The following is a 26,525-nucleotide window of genomic DNA, read 5'->3' on the forward strand; positions in this document are numbered from 1 at the left end:
CATTTTTTACAGTGGTCACCATTTTAAAGAATTCTAGAATAAATGGATTTGCAGTGACTGCCCCAAAGTGACCTGCTTCATCTGAATTTGCTTGCTTAAAATAGTGCCTCTCATTAACTCTGGACAAACAGGCTGAGTCACTTGCCAGACAACATACTGAGCTCTTCCTGACAGTATGACGATGCATCAGATTGGAAAATAAAACCCTGTGCCGTGGGAAGAGTATGACTTTCAAACCGCCACTCCCCCTTATGCCACATATTGCACCAAAACACTACTGTTGCTAAGGCATGTTATCCAAGTTTATTACCATCAGCCACACACACACACAGGCCTCCTAATCAGAGTGGATCGTAAGAAGGAACGCATTTTCTTTTACCCCTTGAATAGGCAGTCCTCAGGTTTTCATTCACTGTCAGACCTCAAGTTCTGCCGTTGAAAAGGAGGGCAGTGCCTTTCTTGAGCTTAACTCCATACCAGGTGACACCTGAGGTGACTGTTTCCCCCAACCCCCAACACCATACCAATAATATCACTGGTCTCAACCAGAAAGATCCAGGAGGAAGAAGATGCTGTTCATGTGCCCTACCCCACAGTAGAACAGACTTTCAGAGACCCAGGAGACCCAGGAGAGCTGGCAATTGCTACTGGTTTTCCAAACAGAGGTGAGATAATTCACTTCCAGATCTACCACTGGAAACCTCACAGATGTGGATCAGAATGCCTGCTTCTACCACTCACTCTCCAGGTGACCTGGGCAATTCATCTCCCCACTCCATGAGTTACTCTTTTGTCTGTAAAATGGGCACCATAGTAGCATGGAGTTACAATGAAGATTGAAGGAATTGCATCCATTTTCTACTTGAAATCTGGCCAGACACAGGAAGCACTGGATACACATAATGGATTGATTTTAAATCCACAGTCAACAGAAAAGGATATATATCCCAAGGAACTTGTACTGCTGCAGATGAAAAACAAGTTTAGCTTTGCCATCACACCTATCAGCTGCAAGAGGCAGCAAGGCTATCTTATTGGACCCTAAATCTTCCCTTTTCTGATTAAAAGTTCCCAGAAAGGAAATTTTGACATATGATGGAGTGATTTTTAAAATTAATTAATTAATAAGTTAAAGTTACAAAGACAGAGAGAAAGACAGAGACAGATCTTCCAATTATTGGTTCACTCCTCCACATGGCACAACTGCCAGGGCTAGACAGGCCACAGCCAGCAGCCAGGAGCTTCATCTGGTCTCCTACGTGAGTGCCAGAGACTCAAACACTTGGGCCATCCTCTTCTGCTTTCTCAGGCTATTATCAGGGAACTGGTTTGGAAGTGAAGCAGCTGGGACACAAACTTGTGTTTGTATGGGATGCTGGTTTTGAAGGCAGCATCTTCACCTGCTGTGCTATAATGCTAGTTCCCAAGTAAATTCTCTTTCTAACTAAAAACTGTTGTTTTTTTGATAGGATGGCAAAAATACTCTTTTTGAAAAATAATGGATATGATAACACTTCTATCAGAATGCTGGCTTGAGTCCCAGTTGTTCAATTCCCCATACAAGCACCTTGATTGTGTACCTTGGGAAGGCAGCAGAAAAGGACTCAGGTCCTTTGGACCCTGCCCATCAAATGGAAGACCAGGATGGCACCCCAGGCTCCTGGTTTCAGTTTGGCTTAGTCCTCACTGTTAGGAGCATTTGGCAAATGAACCAGTAGATGGAAGATCTCTCTGTCACTCTACCATTCAAATAAATAAATGTTTAAAAACATATAAGTAGCTTTATCCTACATTTTATTTAAAAACAGCATATCTTTATGTCTACATTTTCATCCATCTTGCCTTACTCCCTTATTCCAAAGCCTGTTGACTTTTTTCCTTCCAGGGTATACTGCGAAAAATGTGTACATCTCTTACAACACCTGCTGGATAGTCCATAATGTGGATGCACTCAACTGCGGCACCTGGGCTCTTCCAGTATTTTGCTAGCACTTAACTCTCCATAAATACTGTAAACACAGGTGTTCTCAAATATACAGGTATAGGTAGAAGATAAAAAATTTCTGGCAGTGAGGTGGCAGTAGCGTAATGCTAGCAAAAATTCAACAACCAACTAACCTCCCCTTGGAAAGAGACCCTGCCAAAAAGGACCACTCACCCACAGGGTGAATAGTCCCTCAATGACTGATCTCAACCAATTGCCTTGATGTCACTGAGAGTGAAGAGAGGAGATGCAAACCAGTGACCTCTGAGAGCTGGCTCCAATACCCCACGAGGTTGCTGAGACACATCAGCACAAAAGATATGACCCAATTCCTTTCTACTGTGGATGTAACCTACTGAACTATTACCAAAAAGACATGAAAATGCTTATTTCCTAAAGGCCAAAATATGAGAACCATCCAACTACTGGATTCATCACAAACAGTGGCTCAGAATAGTTTTAATCAGCATTTTTCAGCGTAGGCGTGAGTTTGCACATATTTTCACTAAGGGCCTTCTTTCATTTTCTTTGCTGTTACCTGTTCATTGTCCATTTTGCTGATTGTAGTAAGTGCTTCACACCTTTATTTACCTATTTATAATCCTATAAGTAGGATGGATACAGCTTTCAAAGGACCTTATAAACAACTGGAAACACCATATTAATTTAAAGAATACAAGATTATAAATATAAAGACTTTAAAATGTAAGTAAATATCTCTTTAAAAGTAAAAAGTCATGAATTAATTGTACTGTTACAGATTCAGGCCCTTTCTTCCAGGATTATTTTGGAAAAATAAATTTAAAAAAAGTCTTACACAGAACTACTTCTTGGTTGGGGCTGCAGTTGCGGTATAACATCCCATATGGGTGCCAGTTCATATCCTGGCTATTCCACTTCTGAACTAGCTCCTTGACAATGTGCCTTGGAGAAGCAGCAGAAATGGTGCTTGGGCTCCTGTACCCATGTGGGAGACCCAGGAGAAGCTCCTGGCTCCTGGTTCCTGCTTCTGGCCTGGTCTAGCTCCAGTAATTGCAGTTATTTGAGGAGCAAACTAGCAGATGGAAGAGCTTTTTGTCTCTCCATGTCTATCTCTAACTCTTTCAGAAAAGTTAGCAAATCTTTCAGAAAAGAGAGGGAAGGAGAGGTAAGACTTTCTGGTTTTGTGGTGACTTTTTGGCTCCATCTAGAACACCCCTCAATTCCCAGAAACCCTCCATGCACACAGGTACCATTATTTTTTTTCTTTTAGATTTATTTATATTTTTATTGGAAAGTCAGATTTATAAAGAGAAAGAGAGACAGAGAGAAGATCTTCTGTCTACTGGTTTACTCCCCAAGTGGCTGCAATGGCCAGAGCTGAGCCAATCCAAAGCCAGGAGCAAAGACCTTCTTCTGGGTCTCCCACATGGTTGTAGGGTCCCAAGGCTTGGGGCTGTCCTCTGCTGCTTTCCTAGGCCACAAGCAGGAAGCTGGAAGGGAAGTGGAGAAGCCAGGACACGAACTGGCGCCCATATGGGATCCAGCAGATGCAAGACGAGGACCTTAGCCACTAGGCTGCTGTGCCAGGCCCACAGGGCCCGGATCTAGAGCATCTGCTTTAGGAGAATCTGTATCTGCCTCAAAGACAGGCATATCATCAGCAGCTTGAAGGCAGGGAAAATGAGGCTTAAATGCATCTGTGTCAGATCAGCCCTGTATGATTCTAAAGTCTTTGTGCTTAACCAAGACACACAGTGCCTTCCCAGCAGTCCTAACATAACTGTTCACCTTTTCAAAGATAACCACATCTATCCTTGATCCAACAGGGGAAAAACATTTCATTTAAAACAAATTTCTGATTTTCATCTGTATTTTCAAAACCTGAAAACTGTCTTTTAAAATACAAACAAAAAGTCACCTTAAGTTTGCCTAACCCCAGAGCATGGCTAGGTCAGTGTTTCTGCTCACGACACAGGCCAGGCCCTCTTGTGACAGGTGCTCTGACCTCTGGAGAAGGGACCATGGATCAAGAAGGTGACTCAGAGCTCATTCTTTGTGTTGGAGGTTTGTTTTCTGTTGCGCTCATGCATTTCTGTAAATAACCCTAGATCCTCAGATTTGTCTAGAAATATGACAGACAGCCAAGACTGAGGTCAACTTGAGTCTAATAAGTAGGCATGGGAAAATTCTGTGTCCACACAGGAAAATAGGCTTTTTCTACCCTCAACTTAAAAAGCAGCATCCTAGGCTGATTGAAAGTTGCACAGCAAGCTTCAATATTTTACAACAGAGCCCCCATTAGTGACTTTCAACAAAGAAGGTGTATGATGTGCTGCTGATAACCCTTAGTGCCCGGAAGCCAGAAGGCTGAACAGCCTGCAGTGGCAGGGCCAGGGAATACAAAGGGAGCGGGCTATACAGCCAAAAATGTCCCCATGAGAAACAAGGTTAGTTGGGTTGCCCCTTTGTGGACACGTGGCAAAATGAGGGCTAAGAGAGCTGTGGTTGCATTTCCTCCAGGGCTTGTAGGATCACACCAGGGCCATGGGAGGTTCTAAGCCCACAATGTAGCTGTCTGAGGTCCTCCACCAAACAGCTGTCCACACCAGCCCTGCTGGATCAGACTTCACAGCTAAGTACAATTTTTACAGTTCAAAGAAACGAAGGATTTGTTTGATTACTGTGTGCAACATTTTCAGCTTTCAAACTCATCAAAAACACTTTTCCAGAATTATCTTCTTGCAGTTAGTATTCTGAGGATCACCACTACTCAGCCTGGAAGGTCAAAAATGTCACAAAATTGGAAGCAAAACTGTTCACCACAATACTCTGTACTAAAATAGCATTATTTATACAAAGATCTAAGGGACATTTATCAGATCACTAGGAAATTCTGCTATGCTTTGCACTCATACATTCTTTAGTCATGTGCTACAAAACAGGGCAGCCCAGATACAGTCTTAAAAGAGATTACATGCATTTATTCATAAGAATGATTCTATGTTCCTTGAAACTATATGCTCTTGAAAACAAGCAAAGGATTTTCATCTTTATCATATTTACCTGCTATTTGTACCGAGCCATCTTCACCCAGAAGGATATTTCCAGCTTTCAAATCTCTGTTAGAAAAATAATGGGAAACTGAGTTGCGGCATTATATTGGACTGATGTACTTGGGAAGGCTTTCAAACACAAAATGCCACTGTTAGACATAATCATTATTTCATAAATAGTTAACTCTTTTCTACTTCATAAATAAGAGGTAACTGTTAAACATGTTAGATTTCTGAAGTAGTATTTTTTCTAATTATTGAGAAACACAGTGGGAGGGGGGGCAGTGTTAGGATGCAACAAGTTAAACTGCAGCTTGAGACAACCACATAGAGGAGCACCAGTTTGAGTCCTGATTGTTCTGCTTCCAATCCAGCTTCCTGCTAATGCACCTAAGGAGGCAGCAAGATGATGGCCCAAATGCTTAAGCTCTACTCTTCATGTGGAAGACCAGGATGGAGTTCCAGGTTCCAGGCTTCTGTCAGCCCAAAACTGACTATTGTAGTCATTTGCTGAGTGAATCAGAGGATGCCAATATCTTTTTTTTTCCTCTCCCTTCTTTTCTATTTTCCACCTATCCTACTCCTTTCCTCTCTCCATCTCTGACATGCTACGTTTCTTTAAAATGGAAAATTACTAGATACCATCAAATATAAAACTCACTTATAACTCAGAGTAAGGGGAGGTGATATTATTAATATTACTGATAGTATCCATGCTGAAATGCCTAAGAGCTCAAGTAGCACTAACCCACTAGAAATATCAGGTCCTTACAGTCTATGCTGTTTCTGTTTTTTTTTTTTTTAAAAAAAACAGTATTCTAGTCACAAAAAGAAAAGAAACTAGTACCTTCTCCTTCCCTCTCACCAGCATGTTAAAAATAATTAACAAATTGAATGAAACAGTCTGACCTGTACTTGAAAGACAGACACAATATTTAAGTGAGTACATTTTAAAAGTACTTTTTGTCAACTTATTTTTTTAAAAAAATGAATCCATCCAGCAGTTTTTATATTCTGCTCTTACTTCAGAGAGATCAGATATAAACTAATCCCAATGATGTCAGCCTTAATCCATGCACATGTTTTCTCTTGTCTTTATGAGTAGTTTTTTCCTCATTCACTTCACCTAAGTTGAAAGTAATGTCAATTGCCTCTCGGCCTTTTGGTTAAGATCAGGGTAGTAAAAGTAATATCAACCCACACCTGCAGCACAGGTTTCCTTTACATTCTTCATAAAGCTGGGCTACAGTTACAAGCAGTAGAACTTGAACATCTCCACACAGACCATACCTGTGGATCTGACCATTTCTGTGTAGATAGTCTAAACCTTCCAAAACCTCTTTGAGAATTGTTGCTATGATCGCCTCTTCCAGAACGCCATTCTTGTGTTCTCCTCGATTGACAATGTATTTTATGATATCCAACATGGAACCTAAGGGGACAAACAGAACAGCTGAGGAAGTGATTTGATAAGCCCCTTCAGTATTCTTTAAGAGCAGGGCTCCTGCTACTATTAGGAACATTAAATAAAATTCTCAAAATACAGTTTTTACTTTTTATTTAAATGCAGATATTCCAGAGGCATACTAACAATTAAATGACAGTCCCCCAATCAACAGAAATGCTAAATGTGCATTTGCTAGAGCACTTCCTGGCGCCAACTTTTAGCAAGAAGGACTCTCGGTAAGGAGTCAGAAAATTGATTGGTCAGGGCTGTTTTCTGCATATGCAAGGAGGTACACACTCCAAAGAGTTCAGACTGGGAGAACTGACAAAAAAAGGAATGGACAGACCAGACCTGGAGAACAGAGAGCAGTGAATTACTAAGAGGAAGCCCCAGTGTGTTCCCAGTACCTAAGACCCAGGTGGGGAGGGCAGGAAGGAGACAGGAGTCTACTGCCTTCAGAATTTCACTAGAAACAAACTCCTTCCTGTGACTTCTTTCTGTGACTTGGTCAGTCTTCAGGTTCATTCAGCTGAAGCTGGATGAATTGTCTTTTTGAAACAAGTGGGTAAGTAGCCAGTACTTCCTTACCATATATAGATTAGTATCCTTGGCACTGAGAATTCAAGATTCAACATGCATTCATTAATATTCCAAACCTCTGGGTCACTTTGGAAAGCCAAATTACCTGAGGGTTCCGCATTGCTGAAGAGTTAACAAATGATTTACCTCAAGACCTGAAACTGGCTCTAGGCTCTCAATGATTAGCTAAGAGGATTCAGTTTTCCCCATCAGACATGACTGCATGAGACTCCCCATCATTAAGAGAGTCGATGTAATAAAATATTACAAAGGAGAACAAACACTTCTGCATATTCAGTGACTCTTGGATATTTGGGTCATTTAGAAAGATGGTAATTCAAGGATGCTGGGTTCATCCTACAAGGATACAGCTTATAGGCCATGCATGCATATCTGGGCTGCTGGAAGACAAGCAAGCATCATTTGCCCATATCCCCCTTACTTGTGCAAACCTGTTCAGCCTATTCCTCTTACCAAAGCCCAGGGAGCCTAACTTAGACTCTTGTAAAAAGGTCATGAGCTTCATCCCAGGTGCTCAGAAAAGAGGACAGGGGGGTGAGCTCAAGTTTCTAGAAGCTAAAGGTTAAATGAGGGGTTATCTTCAGCCCAAAGAGAGGATCTGAGACGCTGCTACATTGGTACAAGCCCTTGAGAAGAGAATGGATGAAGATGATCTTGTGAGCAGAGCAGGGCCCTCCAGGGAACACAGGGCCGTATCAGTGCTCATCTCTGCAGCCAGCTCCAGCAGCTTTTCTCTTGCTTTTACTCAAAGCGGCACTAAACAACAGTAAAACTACTATACCAATGCATGAGGGGGGAATCGGGTGCGATCCTGACAACCTCTTAACAGGAGGTCATGTGCGTGGAGCAGGGGAGCACTCCAGAGTGGAGCAGGTGGTAAGGAGGAAGCTTGGATCCCAACCATGAAGACTCCCAGACCTTCACCACAAACTATTAATACGAGCAACAAGGACTATATCCCAACTGCCAAGGAGGCCACAGGGAATTGGATGCCCTCGGAGGCCGAGTACTCTGAGGTCACCCACCCCCAACCGGAGCTTCCACAGGGGATGGAAGAAGTCCAAACACTACCGTGCAGAAACCAACGTCATTGGAAAGACAACCAGAAGCCCTGAGTGGTCTGCAGAAACAGAAGAACAATAAACGTCCTTCGGGACCAGGGAGGAGAGCTTTCTCTGGTCCGAGCCTGGCTCCACCTCTGGACCCCCCTTCCCTCGCAATGACCATCGGGATCGCTTCGAAAACCCCTCACAGCAAACAAACAATCATACAAACTAAAAAAAAAAAAACCTAAAATAAATAAACAACAGAAAGTAGAACTTGAAATCTGACAGGAAAGAGCTGGCATGGATTGGCTCATGCCTCGCTGGGTGGGTCACTAAGATTAGTTACTCCTCACCATGGTGTTGAGGATTTTCCTGCACACCCCCCCAAAAAAAAAAAATGTTCTGCACCTAAAATGTTGACATATATCTTGTTAGAGTTACAAGCCAGTCTGGATTATCCCAAAATCTGCCAAGATCAGCAAAATTTTACTTCAACACAACAACTGGCTAAATACTAAGATGAAATGGACACGAAACAGCTGAATGGTGCCTTATGGCCATTTTAAGGTATAGAGCAGCCGGTCCTGTATATGAACTAAAATTGAAATGTCAATGAGCTAATCATAGTTTGTGGCTAGGACTTGTTTTCCTTTTTTTTTTTTTTTTTTTTTCTTCTTTTTAATACACTGGTTACTCAAAACCATGTCAATTCCATAACATTGCAAATTGCTGTTGATGTTATATTGGGACTCTTAATTGACTGGGATGATATTCTGCCAGCTCAAACTTCAGACCAGAAAAGGTCTCCCCAAGAAACTGTTCAACCCATCTGGACAATAAGTAGCTGGACTCTATGCTTGGTATATGTTTGCAATGAAAGAATCTTGATTGAATTTGAACTGTAATACTGCATCAAGGTGGAGGAATCCACCGGGGGGAGGGGAGGGGGAGGGAGGGGGGGATTCCCAGAGCCTATGAAGCTGTCACATAATGCAAAATAATTAACAATAATAAAAAAAAGAAATTAAAAAAAAAAAACCTATGAAGGCACTCAGGGACACAAAAACTAATGGGACTGACGAAGGCTAGGAACAGAACTAAGTTCTCCCCCAAAGCCCTGCTGAAGCTGACACCAGCCAAAATCAAGCCAATGGCAATGCCTCTGTCTTCTCATGGTGCGGCTCCTCCTTGATCCAGGAGAGTTTCTTTAAAATAATAATAAGATGCTTTCTTGATTCAGCCTTAGCTAGAACTGGGTACAGGGATCAGAATGGGTTAAATAATATAAAGTCCACTAGGTTAGCTTTAGTTTTGTCCTTTCTCTACCCATAAATTCTGTTAGCTCTCAGATATAGACACAGGGAGTGATGCCAAAGGCACACATGAGACAGAGCGAGAGTGAGAGAGAGAACTGCTAAGCACGCCATTAGGACTTTCTAAGTTTCAACATTCGTGTCTGTGAAACAAAGGTGATAATGCCAACAGCCTAGCCAAACTGGGGGGACAATAGGTCCTACAGTCTCAAATGCCAGCATCAACAGTCCCTATATGTGGGTGACTTTTGGAAAACTGCTTAATTCCTCTGGGGATTTTGGCTTATTCTCTGAAAAATAAGAATGGTGGATTGGCCTGTTCCGGGATGCGGACAAGATTATATTAGATAATGTAAGTAGTTGCCATTAACAGGATCCAGCAACAAAGCAAATACTCAGTAAAGTTAATGGTTACCATTCTCAGTTTCACTCTGATGGTGATGTTAACACATGATGAAAAAATAAAATACAGTGCAAGCGCTTTGTAAAATAAATTGTCAATGGCTTGCATAACATTGGGGAACCTGAGATTAGTGAGAAGTGAAATTTTCCTTCCCAAATGCAACAAGAAGGGTTGGGAATTGTGTGTGATACCCACAGCCCATATCCCATATCCCATATCAGCATGCCAGTTTGTATTCCAGCATCTGTGCTTCCAATCTAACTTTTTGCCAATGCATTCTGGGAGTTAGCAAATAATTGCTCAGGTACTTGGGGCACTGCCACCCATGTCAATGACCCAATGGAGTTCCAAGCTCCTGGCTTCAGCCTGGCCCAGTTCTGCCTGATATCACCATTTGGGAAATGAATCAGCAAATGGAAGATAGATTTCCTCTCTCTCATCTCACTTCTACAATTTTTAAATGCATTAGAAACACAACAAGATGAAAACAGTAATACTTTTGATTCAAGTTCAAGCAAGTAATTGAGCATGTCTTTCCCGCCACGTCAATTGCACCAGCATTTACTGAATAGTGAACGAATGCCAGGTTCAATTAAGTTGAAGTACATTAGACAGTTCTTTGGCTGTAAAATCCACAACCTCAATCTCTACCATCCAATATCACCATCTCTAACTACATGAGGAGAGTTAAAAGTCAATTTGAACAGAAGCATAGCCCCCTGAGTGGCATCAGCCTCATCTGCAGGGCTCAAGAGTCACATGCCATCAGTACAAGGTGGACAGTGCAGCTACTGAACATCTATCTGGATCAGGCACCAAAACCTCTAAAAAGCAGTTCTGCAGTAATAATGCAGTGCTGCAGTATATTCAAGGCTTGAGGCAGGTTAAAGAAGAAGGGTTAGTCTTCCTACAGAGCAGACACAAGTGACAGAGTGCACAAGACCTCTCAGGCTTTGAGCCATGGAAAAGAAAGGTAGGACATCTAAGGCTGGGGACACAGCACAGTTCAAACTGGGGGACATCAGATGCTCAGCTGGCTTCAACTGCACCCTGAAGCGTGGGCCGCTGCCTGCATGAAGACGGGAATATGGATATCCTAGGAAATTATGCCAAATGATGAGGTTCATTAACCCAAATTAAACTTAATGAGTATCAATGCTAGGAAACGTGGCCTTTGCTCCTTGGACAGCGACAAGTCTTGCAAACAAGTCTCACAACCTCAGGAGTGTGGGGATCCAATCCTGAGTCATATGATTTACAGGTACCAACACATAGGATAGAAAGGGAGGGATAGGTGGAAAGAAATGAAGTAAACATTAATAACAAAACCCACTTACCTCCGCTCAATAATTTCATGACCAGCCAAAGTTCATCTTTAACCACAAAAGAGGTGTAATAGGTCACTACGTTGGGATGGCTGCACTGACTCATGGCTTGAATTTCTTTCTACAAGAAAAGCAAAACATGACATAGTACTTGAGGAGTGAAAATCAGGACACCAAAAGCAAGCGAGACCCAATGGAATACCTGATGTCTTTCCTACTCAAAGGTATACCTCTTGAGCTGTCTTGCTCACGTTTGTTTTCAGTTGGCTCCTCTACAGGAGGCCCACCACCACAGGGCAGAGGAATTTGAGGTCAGCCTGTGCCCCACAGACTTCACCCCATTCTGCATAGGACTGAGTGCCTGCCACCTGACCTGCCACCTGACCAGAGGGCCTCCAAAGGGAGCCCAAAAACTCAGTGAGTCAGGAGGAGACTGGGGTCCACATGCCAGTCTCACCACTTGTGGGACTTAGCTCCTCCCTCACCCAACAGGGCACAGGAAACCTCTCTGGTTCTCAGGACAGCTCTGACAACAGATGGGAGAATACATGTGGAGATGCTAAACAATATCACTTGCCAAACTCTTCTCTAGCAGATCCTCCAGCAAAGGGAGCGGGGGGTGGGGATGCAGGTGATTGGTACAGCAGTCAAGACACCACTTGGGACACCTACAAGCTACAGTGGAGTGCCTGGCTTCAGGTTCCAGCTCTGGTCCTGATTCTAGAATCCTGCTGATGTGCACCCTGGGAAGCAACATGTGACCTGTACATTAAGTACTTGGGTCCTTGCACCTACAGGAGCCCAATACTGAGTTTCTGGCTCTCAGTTTCAATTTGGTTCAGCCCTGTTTGTTGTACACATTTGGGAAGTGAAGCAGCAGACAACACATCTTTATGGGTTCATTCTTTCTTTCTTTCTTTTGGCTCCATCCTCCTTCCTTTTAAATAAGTAAAATATTTTTTTAACAGACATATAGTGGGGTAGGAAAGTAAAATAACCTTGGCAAACATGAGATACTGAATCACACTGGAAAGGAATTAGCAGGACTTTTACAGCACTTAAAGCCATGAGAAGCCAGGCAGTAAATAACTGAATACATACTAACAACGTATAATTTGTGGTTATTTTGGAAATATTGATATAAATGAAAAAGTTTTAAATAAACACATGAAGCAACAAAACTTTCAGCCACTTCTCTTTTCAATACTTTAGATCAAATAGTTTTGCTCTGTTGGTTTAAGGCACTGTCAGACTCCCACAATGCTTCACTCCAGCAGTAACTCTCAAAGGTACCAGACCAGCATAAACTCATCTCAGGATGCTGTCGAAAAATCACCAGAATAGCCTAGGCCATTGAAGAAAAATCACTCATGCTACTGGATATTTATGATGAAAGAAAAGAGTATGAATGCATCCCACAAATATTGTCAAGAATTGTGAGCTTCCACTTAACTTTATATTAATTCAAAGTTATCAAGCCATAACATTCCACTTGGGCTGCTATCTTTGCATACTCAGTCCTACCTAGTCCTCAGATTACCTGGAAGATTCTATATCAGATAACCTGACTAACATATATTTTATTAAAGCACTTTTTACTAAAGATAAGCTCTGAAGAAATTCAATACTACTTCTGCTTTTTATTAAACATCATTCCTTTTCCATCCTCTTCATCCACTTAAGATTTTTTTTTAGATCTGATACTTTCTGATTCAACAACTCTTGTCCTTCAAACAAGATCTGAATTTAGGATTCAGTCTCCATGTGTTTCTCAAGTTATGTTCTGACAACATGAGAAACAGACGATGGCCCAACACCTTCCTGTGTCAAGTAAGCAGCACCCTGACCATTATAAGGTCTGCAGAAGTAGGCAAGGTCTAGTCTAAACAGATGCCCCCACTGTTCACAGAAGAGAACAATGCCTCCTGAACACAGGTGTGCTCAGAATTACCTCTGTTTTCTAAGCGTGGATGAATGCCTCCTAACTCTAAATTTTTAAGTAAGTAGTCAAAACACCTAATTTTTTTAAAAAGTGCTTACAGGGCAAGAAATTCCTTTACATGGACGCAGAGCCGGGGTAGGCTCTGAGAAAACATGTTTTTCAGACTCTAGCGCTTAGATAGCTGGTATCACAGCTTAAAAGTTTATTTGAAAAAGCAGACATCTAAATACCCAAGGCTAACATTTGATTAAAAAATTTAAAAATCACTCTAACTTCTTTACCCAAAAGCAAAATGCAAAAAATGACCTCAAGATATAATTAAAAATCAATAATCACAAAAGCCCAATTTTGTAGACCTTGGACAATATATTTTCAACAAAGATATGAAATACGAAATGGGTAATCATAGGGTAAACTGTGTGTGTGTGTGTGTGTGCATCTGCACACAATTCTTCTGAATGAACTATAACTTACCATGGTCTAACAAAAATCCTACCAACACAGCCACAACAGCAGCACAGAAACAAAGAAGGGCTGAGGGGTCTACATGAGGATCTGTATGGTCCTGCCTGATCTTACATTCTTCTTCCCGGCTCCTCTGAATCCCTTGGTGTGGGGAAGGGAGTATCCCCCACTCCTATACCAACCTTTTACTGAACAGTCTTTCCCTAATACTCTACTGCTTAAGGACATGACAAAACTCACTGTATGTGTAGAGAAAAACACACTGTAGAGAAAATCCCAAATATGCTGGGATACTAATAACGCCATTACAAAACCTTTGTGATACTTAGTATTTCTTTATTTTTTAAAAAATAGAAATAAGGAGGGCCTGGCTCAGTAACCTAGCGGCTAGTCTTTGCCTTTCACACACCAGAATCCCATATCAGTGCTGGTTCATGTCCTGGTTGCTCCATTTCCCTTCCAGTTCCTTACTTGCCTGGGAACGCAGTCGGGGACAGTCCAAGACCTTGAGACCCTGAATCTATGTGGGAGACCTGGAAGAAGCTCCTGGCTCCTGGCTTTGAATTGGCTCAGCTCCAGCTCTTGCAACCTCTTAGAGAGTGAATCGGTGGACAAAAGATCTTCCTTTGTCTCTCCTCCTCTCTGTATATCTGACTTTCCAATAAAAATAAATACATCTTTAAAAAACCAACCAACCAACCAATAAATAAATAAATAGGGACTGGCACTGTGGTGCAGAAGGTGGAGCTGCCACTTGAAAACACTAGCATCCCAGACAGGCACCAATTCACAACTCAGCTGTTGCACTTCCTACCCACCCTCCAACATGTCAATACTACTTGGATGAAAAATTCTTCCTACAAGACTATGCCCCCTGGCCTGGTTTCTTTTCCAAACAGTGATGATGGGTTGCTACTTGAATCATTTCTTGGCAACAATCTCCCAATTACATTACACAAGCTTTTCCTAATGCACTAATTTCATTCACTTGGTTAGGCTAAGATGATCATCCCTAAATATAACCCTTTTGCTCCTATCCTTGAAGATTAGCTACAATATTACCCCAAGAATGAGAAAAGTGACATGATGAACACATTTACTCAAAAAATTCTTATGGAATGAATGGGATCCAGGACTCTGTTCCCTTAACTGGGTCACACAGTCCATGAGAGAAGCCTAATCTGGCAGAACTCTCCATGCTGGGAAGTGCTGGGGGACCTCACTGGGGGATAGCCTGAACATCTGCTCCCCTGCCAGGCTCCCAGGGGAGGTGAGGCTGTGCAGCCAGGGCTCAGCCTCGGGAGTGGCAAAGCACCTGACTGAGCTCTGCAGGGAGGCACCAGGGAGGAGTGGATCTGAGAGGAAGGGGCATGGACACTGCATTGAAGGCGTCTGTCAGAGGGAACAGCAGGACAGGCTCTTGGCAAGGCCTGGGGTCTGACCCAAGAGGGAGGCAGGAAAGCAAGGCTGGAAGTAAGGAGCATAGGGTACTAAAGTGCTCTGAATTTCAGGCCAGGCAGAGTGTTCACCAGGGCAGGAAACACTGGAAGAAATCACACAACTCAGAAATTCAGTCAAGGCTCCTTTGGAAGTCCAATGCAGCAACAGCCAAGTGCATCTTCTAAGTGAAAACCAAACCACGGCACAGCACTGAATCATCTGCACCCATCTGAAAATCACTGCAAGTGAGATTTCACTAGGTGTGAAAGCCAACCTTCAAGAGGGCAGCTAAAATACCCGGATCCAACTGTTAAAACAGCGGCTCTGCTGAGAATCACGTCAGAAAGTCTCAAGGAGGATGTCCACATTGCTCTCTACCTCTGCCAAACTTGCCATGCCAGGACTGCCATAGACTTCTCATGTGGATACAGGAAAAATTGCTGTGAAAAATAAAACACTAACAAGTATTCTACCCCAGAAGCAGGAAGAACTGGGATGGAAAAAGAGAGAAAGAGAGAGAGAGAGAGAGAGAGAGAGACCTTTAAAAAGTGAAAAAAGTGGAAAAAAAACCCTAAAGTTTGAATAGTTATGGCATTTGCTTACATTGCTGCATGGGCTTTGTTTTCCCAAGCAAATAATTTCTCCTCTACACTGCACTGAGGGCAAGCAGGGAGGATAATTAACAAGGAACTGGTCCTCCGGGGCTGCACTCTGTTACAGCTGGCTTTGAAGTTTGGCCTTACCACTTACTAGCTTCATTACCCAGGCAGACTCTGCAGCATGTGTGTTGTGTTGTGTTTTGTTTTCACAAATAGAAAAAGATAATCTAAAAATGAGATTTGCCATTCACTGGTCCTCCTCACCAATATCAGCAACACTACCAATGCCTTCAACAGTCAGAGCTGTACAGTGCCAAGCTAAAGCCAGTAGTCAGGAACTCAATCAAGGTCTCCCAAATGTGGAATTAAGAGTGTAACTAGCTGAGCTGTCACCACTTCCTCCCAGGGTGTATACTAGCATAAAACTGGGGACAGAATATGGACTCAGTAATCAATCCAGGCACTCTCATGTGCACGGGATATGGGCATCCCTGTTGGGTTGAATGCCCATTTTTACCCAGTGTCCTTGAGTCTCTGGTCCGCATTCTGTTAGTACTAACATTCACGTAAGATCATTGTTGAACGAGGAAAACAAGAGCTATAGAATTCCCTGCAGAATGCCTAGGCTGAAGGGTGATTTTCTCGGCTCACTGCAGTCCCTGTCCCTTCCTTGCACATCACTGATCTTAACAGTCTTATGTCCCTATCTGAGCCTCAAAGGCACAGAGGACAGATCTGAGATGCAGCAGTGGCACATGCCACATGAGTGAGGTGGGCTCAAGGAGCCTCCTATAGTGCAAGACAAGACCATGAAACCATGAAACTTCACCTTCGTGCCCTCAACAAGTGCTGTTCCCATCAACTTTCCCTACCTGCCTCATCCCATGTTTAATTCAGAATATTTTTTCCTATTTCACATATACTGTAAAGCTGGCTCCAATTCTTTTTGGAATAAGCAGTGTAACTATATGTGTATTTATATGACAGCTACAAAAATAAAGACTTGTATAAAGTTAAAAACCTAGTTAGTTATATCAGTGAGACCATGAGAATTACAAAGCACTTAGGGGAAAGTTTTTTTTTTTTTACCTGGAAGGCAAAAGTTTAATTGGGTCTTGAATTCAAAATATCAGACTATACTAAACTGGCTTGTGTAAATCCTAAACAAATTTGTTATCTGCTTGCTTATATAGTGGCAAAATACTCTGATAGGCCTTTGGGTACTGAAAACCAAACTTGCCAATGCTCCACCATCATGGGCAGTTATCTCTGAGGCCTTACTACTCCTAGCTTTATTCTAGAACAGTGGATCTCCAACTGGCTGCACACTGAGATCAACAGGGGAGCTTCCAAAGCCACCAATACCTGGGTCCCAACCCCAGGGGAGACTGATCCTGACCAGGAATGAACATTTTCAGAAGCTCCAGGTGATTGTCTATGTGGCCAAGGCTGAGAAGCACTGATTTTAAGCTAAGCACTAAAATGTATTACTTTTTCTTTCCATGAAATAAGGTGAAATGCCTAGCTTCCAGGCACATTCCCGCAGTGCAACATAATCTAAAAAGGAAGCACATACAACATGATCTACAGAGGCTATCAAGTGAGATGTGTATTTCCAAATGCAAGTCAGAACCAAACACATCTTTTAAGATGTATGCAGTACCATCAAAGCATTTAAGAAAAACTCCTTCAACGATACAGGGATAACCACGTTAAACTTAAGCATTTTTGGAAACATCATTTCCCTGGCTTCAGTTCCAAAGCATTGGCAACATTTTGATGGTGAATCTAATCAATATTCATAAATAACCAAATACTGGAAGTAGCAACATTTTTAAAAATAAAATAAACTTCAGCAGTTTCAAATGTCAGTCAAGAAATGGAAGAAAAAGCTTAACAAAGCTCTCATAAAAGCAATATACTTTTTTGGAATATGATTTTCAATCACAAAACATGACACTATAACTTTTGTTAATTGCAAAAATGAAACACCAATAATGTAGTAAATGACTACCTCTTTGAGAGGAAAAGTGTCAAGTGAGGAAAAAAGCACTCAAGAAAGAGTGACAAGCCAAATATTCTGTCAGGTATTATTTTAAAATGATTCAAAAATTGTCCCTTGCCACTTAGGTTTGTAATTATCTTCATGTGACTAGATATCTGAATTTATTCAAGCATAGTCCAACTGAAGGCAAGATTAGCAAGAGAAAATTTCTAGATAATTTGAATACAGGGAAACATTTTTAAAAAATAAAGAAAGCATAAATTCTGTAACAGCCTTAAGCAGAGTTTGTAACCATGTATATAGTCCACACTCATTTTTTTCCTGAGCTTTGGCAATAATGGATTTAACAAACCAAGGATGGAAATGCTCAAAACAATGAATTTCATACTGAAACTTTGCAGACTCCTTCTCCTTGTCCCTACTCCCCAAAGCAGAACTACTAGTACTGTATTAGGAGCTGTGAATCCAGTCTTGATTTAATTATACAGAAAGATATGCATGGATTCTATGCAAATTCTATGTCATTTTGTATGAAAGAACTGAGCAGGTACAGAATTTGTTATTCGTGTACAAGCCTAGAATTTGTCCCCCATAGATACCTGGGGACAATCATATTTAAAGCTAAAGGAAGCAGAAATCAAATAGTGGTATGGGGCCTGGTGGCGTGGCCTAGCGGCTAAAGTCCTCGCCTTGAACGCCCGGGTATCCCATATGGGCGCCAGTTCTAATCCCGGCAGCTCCACTTCCCATTCAGCTCCCTGCTCTCTCCTCTCTGTATATCTGACTTTGTAATAAAATAAAAAATAAATCTTTAAAAAAAATAGTGGTATGCCATAGCAAGTGGAGGTATGGGAAATCCTCCAAGGCTGCAGGGAAGTCTTCAAGGGTGAAGGAACATGGTGAACTTGCTGACACAACAGGATGTGTCCTAAGCCTTTTGGCTTGGTTTTGATGTCACAAAATTAAGCCTCTGCAAAAACTTTCTTAAGACCTTTACTTGGTAAGGCAAGGTTGTTAGTGTAGTTATTTGCCTCAAAAGTAACGTAAAGAGGAAAACAGAGAATGAAACAGCGATACTGGAATATTGTAAGAAAACACAAGGAGGAAGAGGCATTTTCTTCAGAGTTGGTTGAGTTGGCTAGCATTTGGCATGGTGGTCCAGTCAAGGCGCGGGGTAAGAGTGTTTGGCACAGCGGTTAAAGCATCACTTGGGATGCTGCCTTGCCAGTCTCAAGCCTTACCTATACCTCCAATTCCAGTTTCTTCCTAATGCATACTCCAGGGGGCAGTGTACAATACCTCAGGAATGCGGGTCCCTGACACCCAAGTACTTGAGATTTAGGTTGAGTTCTGGGCTCCTAGCTTACGCCCAGTACAGACATCTGGGGAGTGAAGTAGCAGATGGAAGACCTCTTTCTGACTCTATAAGCTTCTCTCTCTCTATTTCAGCTTTTTAAATAAAATGAAAAACAATAAAATTCTTTTTTTTTAAAAAAGAGATTTATCGGCAAACAGTAATATTTTAGGTGCACTGTATATGACATATCATACATATGTATACACACTCACACACACACACATATATATGTACACACATCTTACACAACTAGATTACAGTATCTTAGTAGTTCTGAAAGTCTAAGGCCATCGCTGTAAGAAACAGAATCAGACCCACCTACCAACACCGTTTTTTGATCCTTTGATTGTCTGTGATTGAATGTAATTTAATAAGTTGAGTCCAAGCCATCATTATAAACAAAAGCAAGAACAGGCATTTGCTAATGGTATCAGCTGGGATACCCATGTCCCATTTCAGAGAGCCTAGGTTGGAGTTCTGAGCTCCTAAACCCATTCTCGAGTGACTGCACATCCAGGGAGGCAGCACGTACACAGGTCCCTGCTACCTATATGGAGACTCAAACTGAGTTCTGGGTTCCGGTGATTGCAGTTATTTGAGGAATGAACCAGCATATAGAAGGTTTCTCTGTCTCTCTTCCTCCTCCCCACCTCTGCACCTCTCAAATAAAAACATCAACCTTTTAAGAAAAATAAGCTGTTTTCTCAATCGATTTGTACACCTGAAAGCCTTAAAACCAACTCATGGTTTTGCCGTTGTACTTGGCATCATCAATCAACAAGAGGGAACAGGAGGTGAAAGGAGTGTTCTTCCTCATGCATGTCCTCTGTCCTGTGTCTGGCAACAGTGTCCGGGGCTTCTGCCACGGAACAGTCCTGCAAAATGGGGCAGAACTCCTCTCAACCTGTTCCAACCTTTCCCAGCAGCAGCTTCATCAACTGTGGAACAGAGCAAACCACAACAGGAGAGAAGATAGAACATAGAAACCCCAAATCCTCCATGTTCTTGTGATGTAACATATTGCTCACTTTGGAAAAAAAATAACTGCATGAAATGTTAGACATCAAAATATTTCTAAAAATGATTCAATTAGCGTATTGAATTTTATGGCTAAAACATAGTATGACATTTAAATCTGATGTTCCAAAAATTTTCTCCCAAGTCATATAAATCCTATGCTAATTAATACATAAATAAATGCATTTATAGCATTTATTCTATTTCATTAAAATATTTTAATGTCTTCAAAATAATCCCATGTGCAAGTCTCTCCTCAATTGGGCTGTAATTGTATAAAATTAAATTTTATGAAAAATAATTACAAAGCTAAGTCACAACAGACAGCTGATGATACAAAATTTCATTGTGGAGGCCTGAATATTCAAAATAGTACTGGTAGTTTTCAGGATCTTCAAGGTTCAAAGAAGTAGTGCAGTCAGCTAGAGAAAATTTTATTTTAGGGTATAGGGCGAAGAGTATGTAGGGAGGAGTAAGCTTATGTTGGGGATGGACCTTGCCCGGACAGCAAGCAAGGGTATTGAAACCAAGCTTTATTCCATCTGAGCAGCAGGCACAAGGGATTTGCCAAACGAGGTGCAAAGAACCACATGGGCCCTGATGAGGCCAGTGGGAGATGTGTAGAAAAGCTCCTAGGTGAAGCTCACAACGCACCACCTTAGTAGTTTGGAATGTTCCCAGGTGCTGGGATTGCCGAAGCACAAAACATTTCACTAGCCTTCAGATGAACCCTCTGTGCTCAGTTTCATGAGGTCTGAGGGTTCATGCCCAGTGTCCTAACAAGCACTATTTTTATTTTTATTTATTTATTATTTTTAATTCATTAATTACATTGTATTATGTGACACAGTTTCATAGGTACTGGGATTCTCCCCACCCCTCCCCAAACCCTCCCACCATGGTGGATTCCTCCACCTTGTTGCATAAGCACAGTTCAAGTTCAGTTGAGATTCCTCCATTGCAAGCATATACCAAACATAGAGTCCAGCATCTTATTGTCCAGTCAAGTTCAACGGCTTCTTAGGTATACCCTCTCTGGTCTGAAGACAGAGTCAGCAGAGTATCATCCCAGTCAATTAAAAGCTCCAACATACCATCAGCAAAAATGTACATCATTATGGAATTAATTGACATAGTAATGAGTAACCAATATGTTAAAAGTAAATGCGAGTTCTTAACCACCTTCTGTGACCACCTCATTGACATTTCAATTTTAGTTTATACACAACATATAACATACATAACATAACATGTTATACATAACATCATATCATCTTAAACTAAGGCAAACATGTGGTATTTAACCCTTTTGGGATTGGCTCATTTCCCTTAGCATTATGGTTTCCAGTTTGGCCCATTTGGCCACAAAGAACTGCATTTTGTTTTTTTTAATAGCTGAGTAGTATTCCATGGAGTAGATGAACCATAGCTTTCTTATCCAATCCTCTGCTGATGGACATTTTGGCTGCTTCCATGTTTTTGCAATTACTGATTGTGCTGCTATGAACATAGGAGTGCATGTTAGTTTCTCATAAAACAAGTGTTCTGGATATATTCCTAGGAGACAAGCACTATTTTTAATGAAGCAGGCCTGCAGAAGAGAGTGAGAGGCAGGCAGACTGCTCAGAGAACTCGCATCCTCAGGTTCAGTTTTGAAATGCCTGCAATGGAACCTGAAATGAATCCAGCTCTCTCATGCATGTGGGAGGGACCCAAGCACTGGGGCCATCCCATCGCCTCCTGGCTCCTAAAGTGCACACTGGCAAGAAGCTGGAGATGGAAGCAGGAATGAGACTAGAATCCAGGCATTCCAATATGGGATGGAGGCACTCTAACTTGGAGATAAAACAAACTGTGTTTAATGCTCTACTCTAGGGGGAAAAAAACCCCAGCCAGATAGATGCAGTTTGCTACCATAAATGACAAGAAATGAGCTGGCATATGAATAACTAATCTATTAAGTAGAATATTCTTAGATTCCAAACTAATGGAAAAATATTTGCATAGATGTAACAAAGAAAATGCACATGCAAAAGATCCCACTGCTTTGAGAATAAGCTAGAAGCGTTTTAACCAGTATAGCCTTTCTCCAATAAACAAGATCTGATGGAGTCTCAATACAATCCCTTAGATGTGCTAAAACACTGCAAACAAGGTGTTGAGGGTGGTTTTAATTCCTTTAAATCCCAATCAATTAAAAGTAAGGGAAAAGAAAATATATCACTACAAGTGTTATACAGAAATTCCCAACTATCATAATTCAACCAAAAAAAAAGGATGAGAGAAATCTGTGTGGTAGAATGGTTAGGGGAGTACATACTGATTCCACATGATCATTAAATCAGATGCATCACCTGATATTTTCTCCTGCAGATTGTACCTAAGTCATTCCGCCAAGAAGAAGAAGGACAAGAAAGCAGCAGAAAGGGAACAGACCCAGAAAAACGAAGACAATCAATTACTTGTGATTAGAAATAACAAAAGAAAGAAAGAAAGAAAGAAAGAAAGAAAGAAAGAAAGAAAGAAAGAAAGAAAGAAAGAAAGAAAGAAAGAAAGAAAACTGAGCAGAATAAAGGTAGTGCCTTTGTGCAGGGGGCTGTGAGGTGGTGGGGATCTTCACTTATCTATGAATATAGTCAATGAGTGCTATACATCAGCAAAACACTGATGATACAAGAAAAACAGCAAACGCTGAATCTGTCTCCTTCAAGGCTATTTAATAACAGAGAAATACCTCCATTATGCACACAAACCTATGAATTTACAGCAGATTTTTATTGTCCCATTTCAGTGTTAGAATGACTTGATTTTATCTTTAATAACAGAGCATGTTCTGCTAGTAATTTTATATTTGGTCAAGTGTTTCAAGGTTGAGATTTTGTTAAAAGAATTACTTTTAAACATATAATATCTCACTGCAGAGATAATGAAGACACATTTTGCCAATGACTGTAATTTCTCACTGAAGGGTGAGGGAGGATGAAGACCAGAGGTGAACTTGATTTGTCCAAGGTCATGGGAAAGCCATTCTGCAGGCGATTCATGTGAAGAGCACAGAGCACCTGACCAGGCAGCTCTCTGCTCCTCCATCACAAGATGTGTCATTCATCCCTTCTCTATAGGTGCTATTGTTTTGAAATGACTTTGCTCATATCTGTCATCTATCACAAAGTATTGTATCATTACATAACTCATCACATAATCATTCAACTACTCTTTTTCAAAACAACAACAAAAAGTACTTTGCATGGCCCCACAGCTGTGACCTCTGAGTGTGGCTCTTCTGCACCCAAAAACTAAGCTGTTAAGTTTTAGTTGCATTGGTGCATGTGTAGGCATGAGAAAATGAGGCTGAGTGTTGTTCTGCAACTAGATACTAAAGACAGACTAAAAGTACAACAGCTCAACATTAGAGGGGAAAAAAATTTCAGAATGAAATGGTCAAAACCTTATCAACAGAAAGCATTATAAGGTGATGAACTAAAACGTTCTGCAATGCTTGAGTAAGACTAATGGGGATATCCTGGAACAAGTGGACTTGAGAGTAAATAGAAGGGAGGACTGTCACATTTATTGAGGGTTTCTGTTACCCAATGGTAGAGACTGGAAAAATCAGATGACATCCAAGAAGGCAGATTAATCCTTCTCATAGGTAATGACTTTAAGGCAATCCAAGTGGGCTTTAGGGAAGTATCCCTAACCCATAAGGTGAGCACAAACCAGAGCCTCCAAAGCTACCTTCACACAGATAATGCTAGTCTGCAACACAGCCAGAGTCATTTGTCAAATCCTGGATTCCTATTAGAAAGCAAGCATTCCCTCAATGGAAGACACACTAAAGGTCAGTTGTCTGTCCATCTGCTATGCCATTTCTAAGTAGTACAGGAAAAGAATAGACAGATATTCCCAGTGGGAAAAAATCTCACCACCCCAAAACACAAATGAAGAGACCCATTTCCTAGCTCAGAGTACAGGAACCCTCTGTTTTCCCAGCATCCAGTTTATTTAGTGTTTGCCACTTGTGAGCTTTAATAATTACAGAGTTAAGAAGTTCTGATCTAAAACTATAAATACCTCCAAGAGGGTGTTCAGTTAACTATAATTAATCACTGCACTACTGTGGGACTGACAAATGTGGGATTAACAACAAATGTGAGACTAACAAATTTCAAAAATTATCCAAATGTCTGTGTTAGGATGGTGAGGAAGATAAAATAGAATAGCAACATCCCACCTTGGCTCTGGGAAGGAAGACATGTATAACCAGAGAGAACAGGATACAGTTAAAGGCCAACCTCTAAAACATACATGGAAATTCATAAGAATATACAGAAAAAAGCACTACTTCAACAACCAAAAACAATTCATGTGACAGCAAGTCAAGGAAAACATTTGTTCTGCAGTATTCTAATATGATTGTTTTTTACACTAAAATGAATTCCCAATGCAGAGACTGCCCTATCCTCCCACACATACAACCTCAAGCTCACCCTTTTTAGAGACCAACACACAATGCAGAAGTTCACTAAATACATGCATATTAGGTCTAGAACGATCTTATCTTTAAGGAATTCAGTACTTATTTAACAGGTATAAATTTGATTTAAATTATCCACTATTTAGAACCACGATCTCACCTGACATTTCTATTCTTCCCTACATTTTCACGGAAGCTGGCACTATCATGAGTACTTGGCTACACAAATCATGACCAGTTGAATTCTTCAGCAAAACTGAGGACCAACTCCATGATCATTGGCAAATCTACTGAGAGACTCTACTACATAAATAAGTAGAGTTCAACCAGGGTCAGTTGTGCAAAACTGCCATAGTCTGTCCTATCTGACCCAGTGTGAACCCTAACTTACTCTTATAGTACCAGGAGAGTGGGAGGAGGGCAGGAAACACAATCGGGAGGTGGAACAGCTTTACTGGGGAAGCAGATGTTCCAATGGCCAGCAGACAGCTGGTAATGATGACTTCTGTGACCTAACACTCTCTCAAGATAAAGATACCAGGGCCATTGATTCTTGTGAGAACAATGGCTTCCAGCGAACAACGCATGACACAGTCTGTGAGATGACACAGTCTGTGAGATGACACAGTCTGTGAGATGACACAGTGTGCTGACCTGGATATGCTACACACTCATGGAATTAAAGGATTAGGAAGATACCGGATGCCCAAACACTGCCAAAATGTGAGCCTACAGAAATAATAGAAGTGCGAGCAACAGCAGTATTAGAAGCTGAAAGGATGACAGCAGCTCTGTTTCACACAATCCCATCTGCCAATAATCAGGCCACAGAAGTCTGGGAACCTTAAGCAGATTACACTGAGAGTTATTTTCCCTGTGAAGAGGGTCTGAGCAAACGATACCCTGAAGAAACAAATCACCCTTCCCTCTCGCTGACTGCACATGAAAGACACAAAAAGGCAAACGTTTAATGTTAAGCAATGTCCAAAACAACATAGTAATGCATCTTTTTATATTAAAAACAAATAGCTAGGCAAAAATTCTATACTCTATCACAACATGGATTTTAAGGGGAAAAAATAAACAAATAATAAGCCATTGCTCATAGGCAAACTCATAGATACCAAGAGCTTGGGTATGGGTAGCTAAACATAAAGCTGAAAGAGTGTAGTTCTTAGACAGTTCTGCCTAAGTCACAGATACTTCTCCAAATGCCACTACCATGCTTCCTGGGCTCTGGGAAACTAAGGGACTAGAACAGCAACCTCCACATGAGGTTCCAGCTTCCATCCTTGGCAGTCACACAATGAAAGCAAAACATTAAGGCAATGAAAGCCTGGGAGAGATCAAGAGGCCATAGTCCTGGCCCAACCCAGAAGGCAGATTGTAGAACTGCCTGGACCCACGCACACAGACCTTACACACACATCCCATATACATCCTCTGCTGTGAGAGCTCCTGCATAACAATACTGTCAAATAGGATCATGTAGGCAAATTTCTGAGTGATGCTTTCAAATGATGCATAGGTTGAAATGCAGACTTCTTTTTCAAGTTAATATATACTTGTAAATTGACATAGAATTTGAGAGCCTCTAAAGAGATCTTAGAAGTTTTTCAATTAAACTCTCTTTTGACGTGAGTCAAAGTTAAAAATCACTGTAGTGACAGAAGCAAGACCCAACTCTCCCCTCAGTTTATTTCACTTCTTTTCCATTCACAGAAAGTGACCTCAAAAACTGGATGAAAAAGAGCACAGTTGCATTGCTCACCACTTCAGCAAGCAACAGACAAGCAGCATGCACTAGTAATCTCCATAACAGCCAAGCATACTGAAATCTTGAGGACTAAAGCATTAAAGTATGTAATTTTTTTTAGCTATCATTAAATTATGGTATTCCTTGGTTGAGTCTGAGTTTGGGTCCCCCATCTGTTGCTTCAGCATCAAAGAAATTCATGTATTGTGCAGCCTAACTTAAAATGTAAGGCCAAACCCGATCTGGAAAAGTACAGCTTTATTCTTGTACTTAATTTATACTATAGCGTACTGTAATTAAGCCCGAAATAAAAG

At 41.3% G+C, this 26,525-nt stretch overlaps 1 protein-coding gene across 1 annotated transcript in view; it reads right to left on the reverse strand.

The window, feature by feature from the left end:
* Positions 1–26,525, reverse strand: part of STK39 (serine/threonine kinase 39) — a 310,521-nt gene that overhangs the window by 210,126 nt on the left and 73,870 nt on the right. Inside the window, exons 3-5 of the mRNA XM_058664585.1 lie at positions 11,166–11,274; positions 6,310–6,451; positions 5,030–5,085 (exon numbers count right to left, since the gene is read on the reverse strand). Of these exons, the coding sequence (XP_058520568.1) occupies positions 5,030–5,085; positions 6,310–6,451; positions 11,166–11,274 (307 nt within the window). The remainder of the gene's footprint in view (positions 1–5,029; positions 5,086–6,309; positions 6,452–11,165; positions 11,275–26,525) is intronic.

Source organism: Ochotona princeps, chromosome 5 (genome assembly GCF_030435755.1).
Source record: "Ochotona princeps isolate mOchPri1 chromosome 5, mOchPri1.hap1, whole genome shotgun sequence".
NCBI lineage: Eukaryota > Metazoa > Chordata > Mammalia > Lagomorpha > Ochotonidae > Ochotona > Ochotona princeps.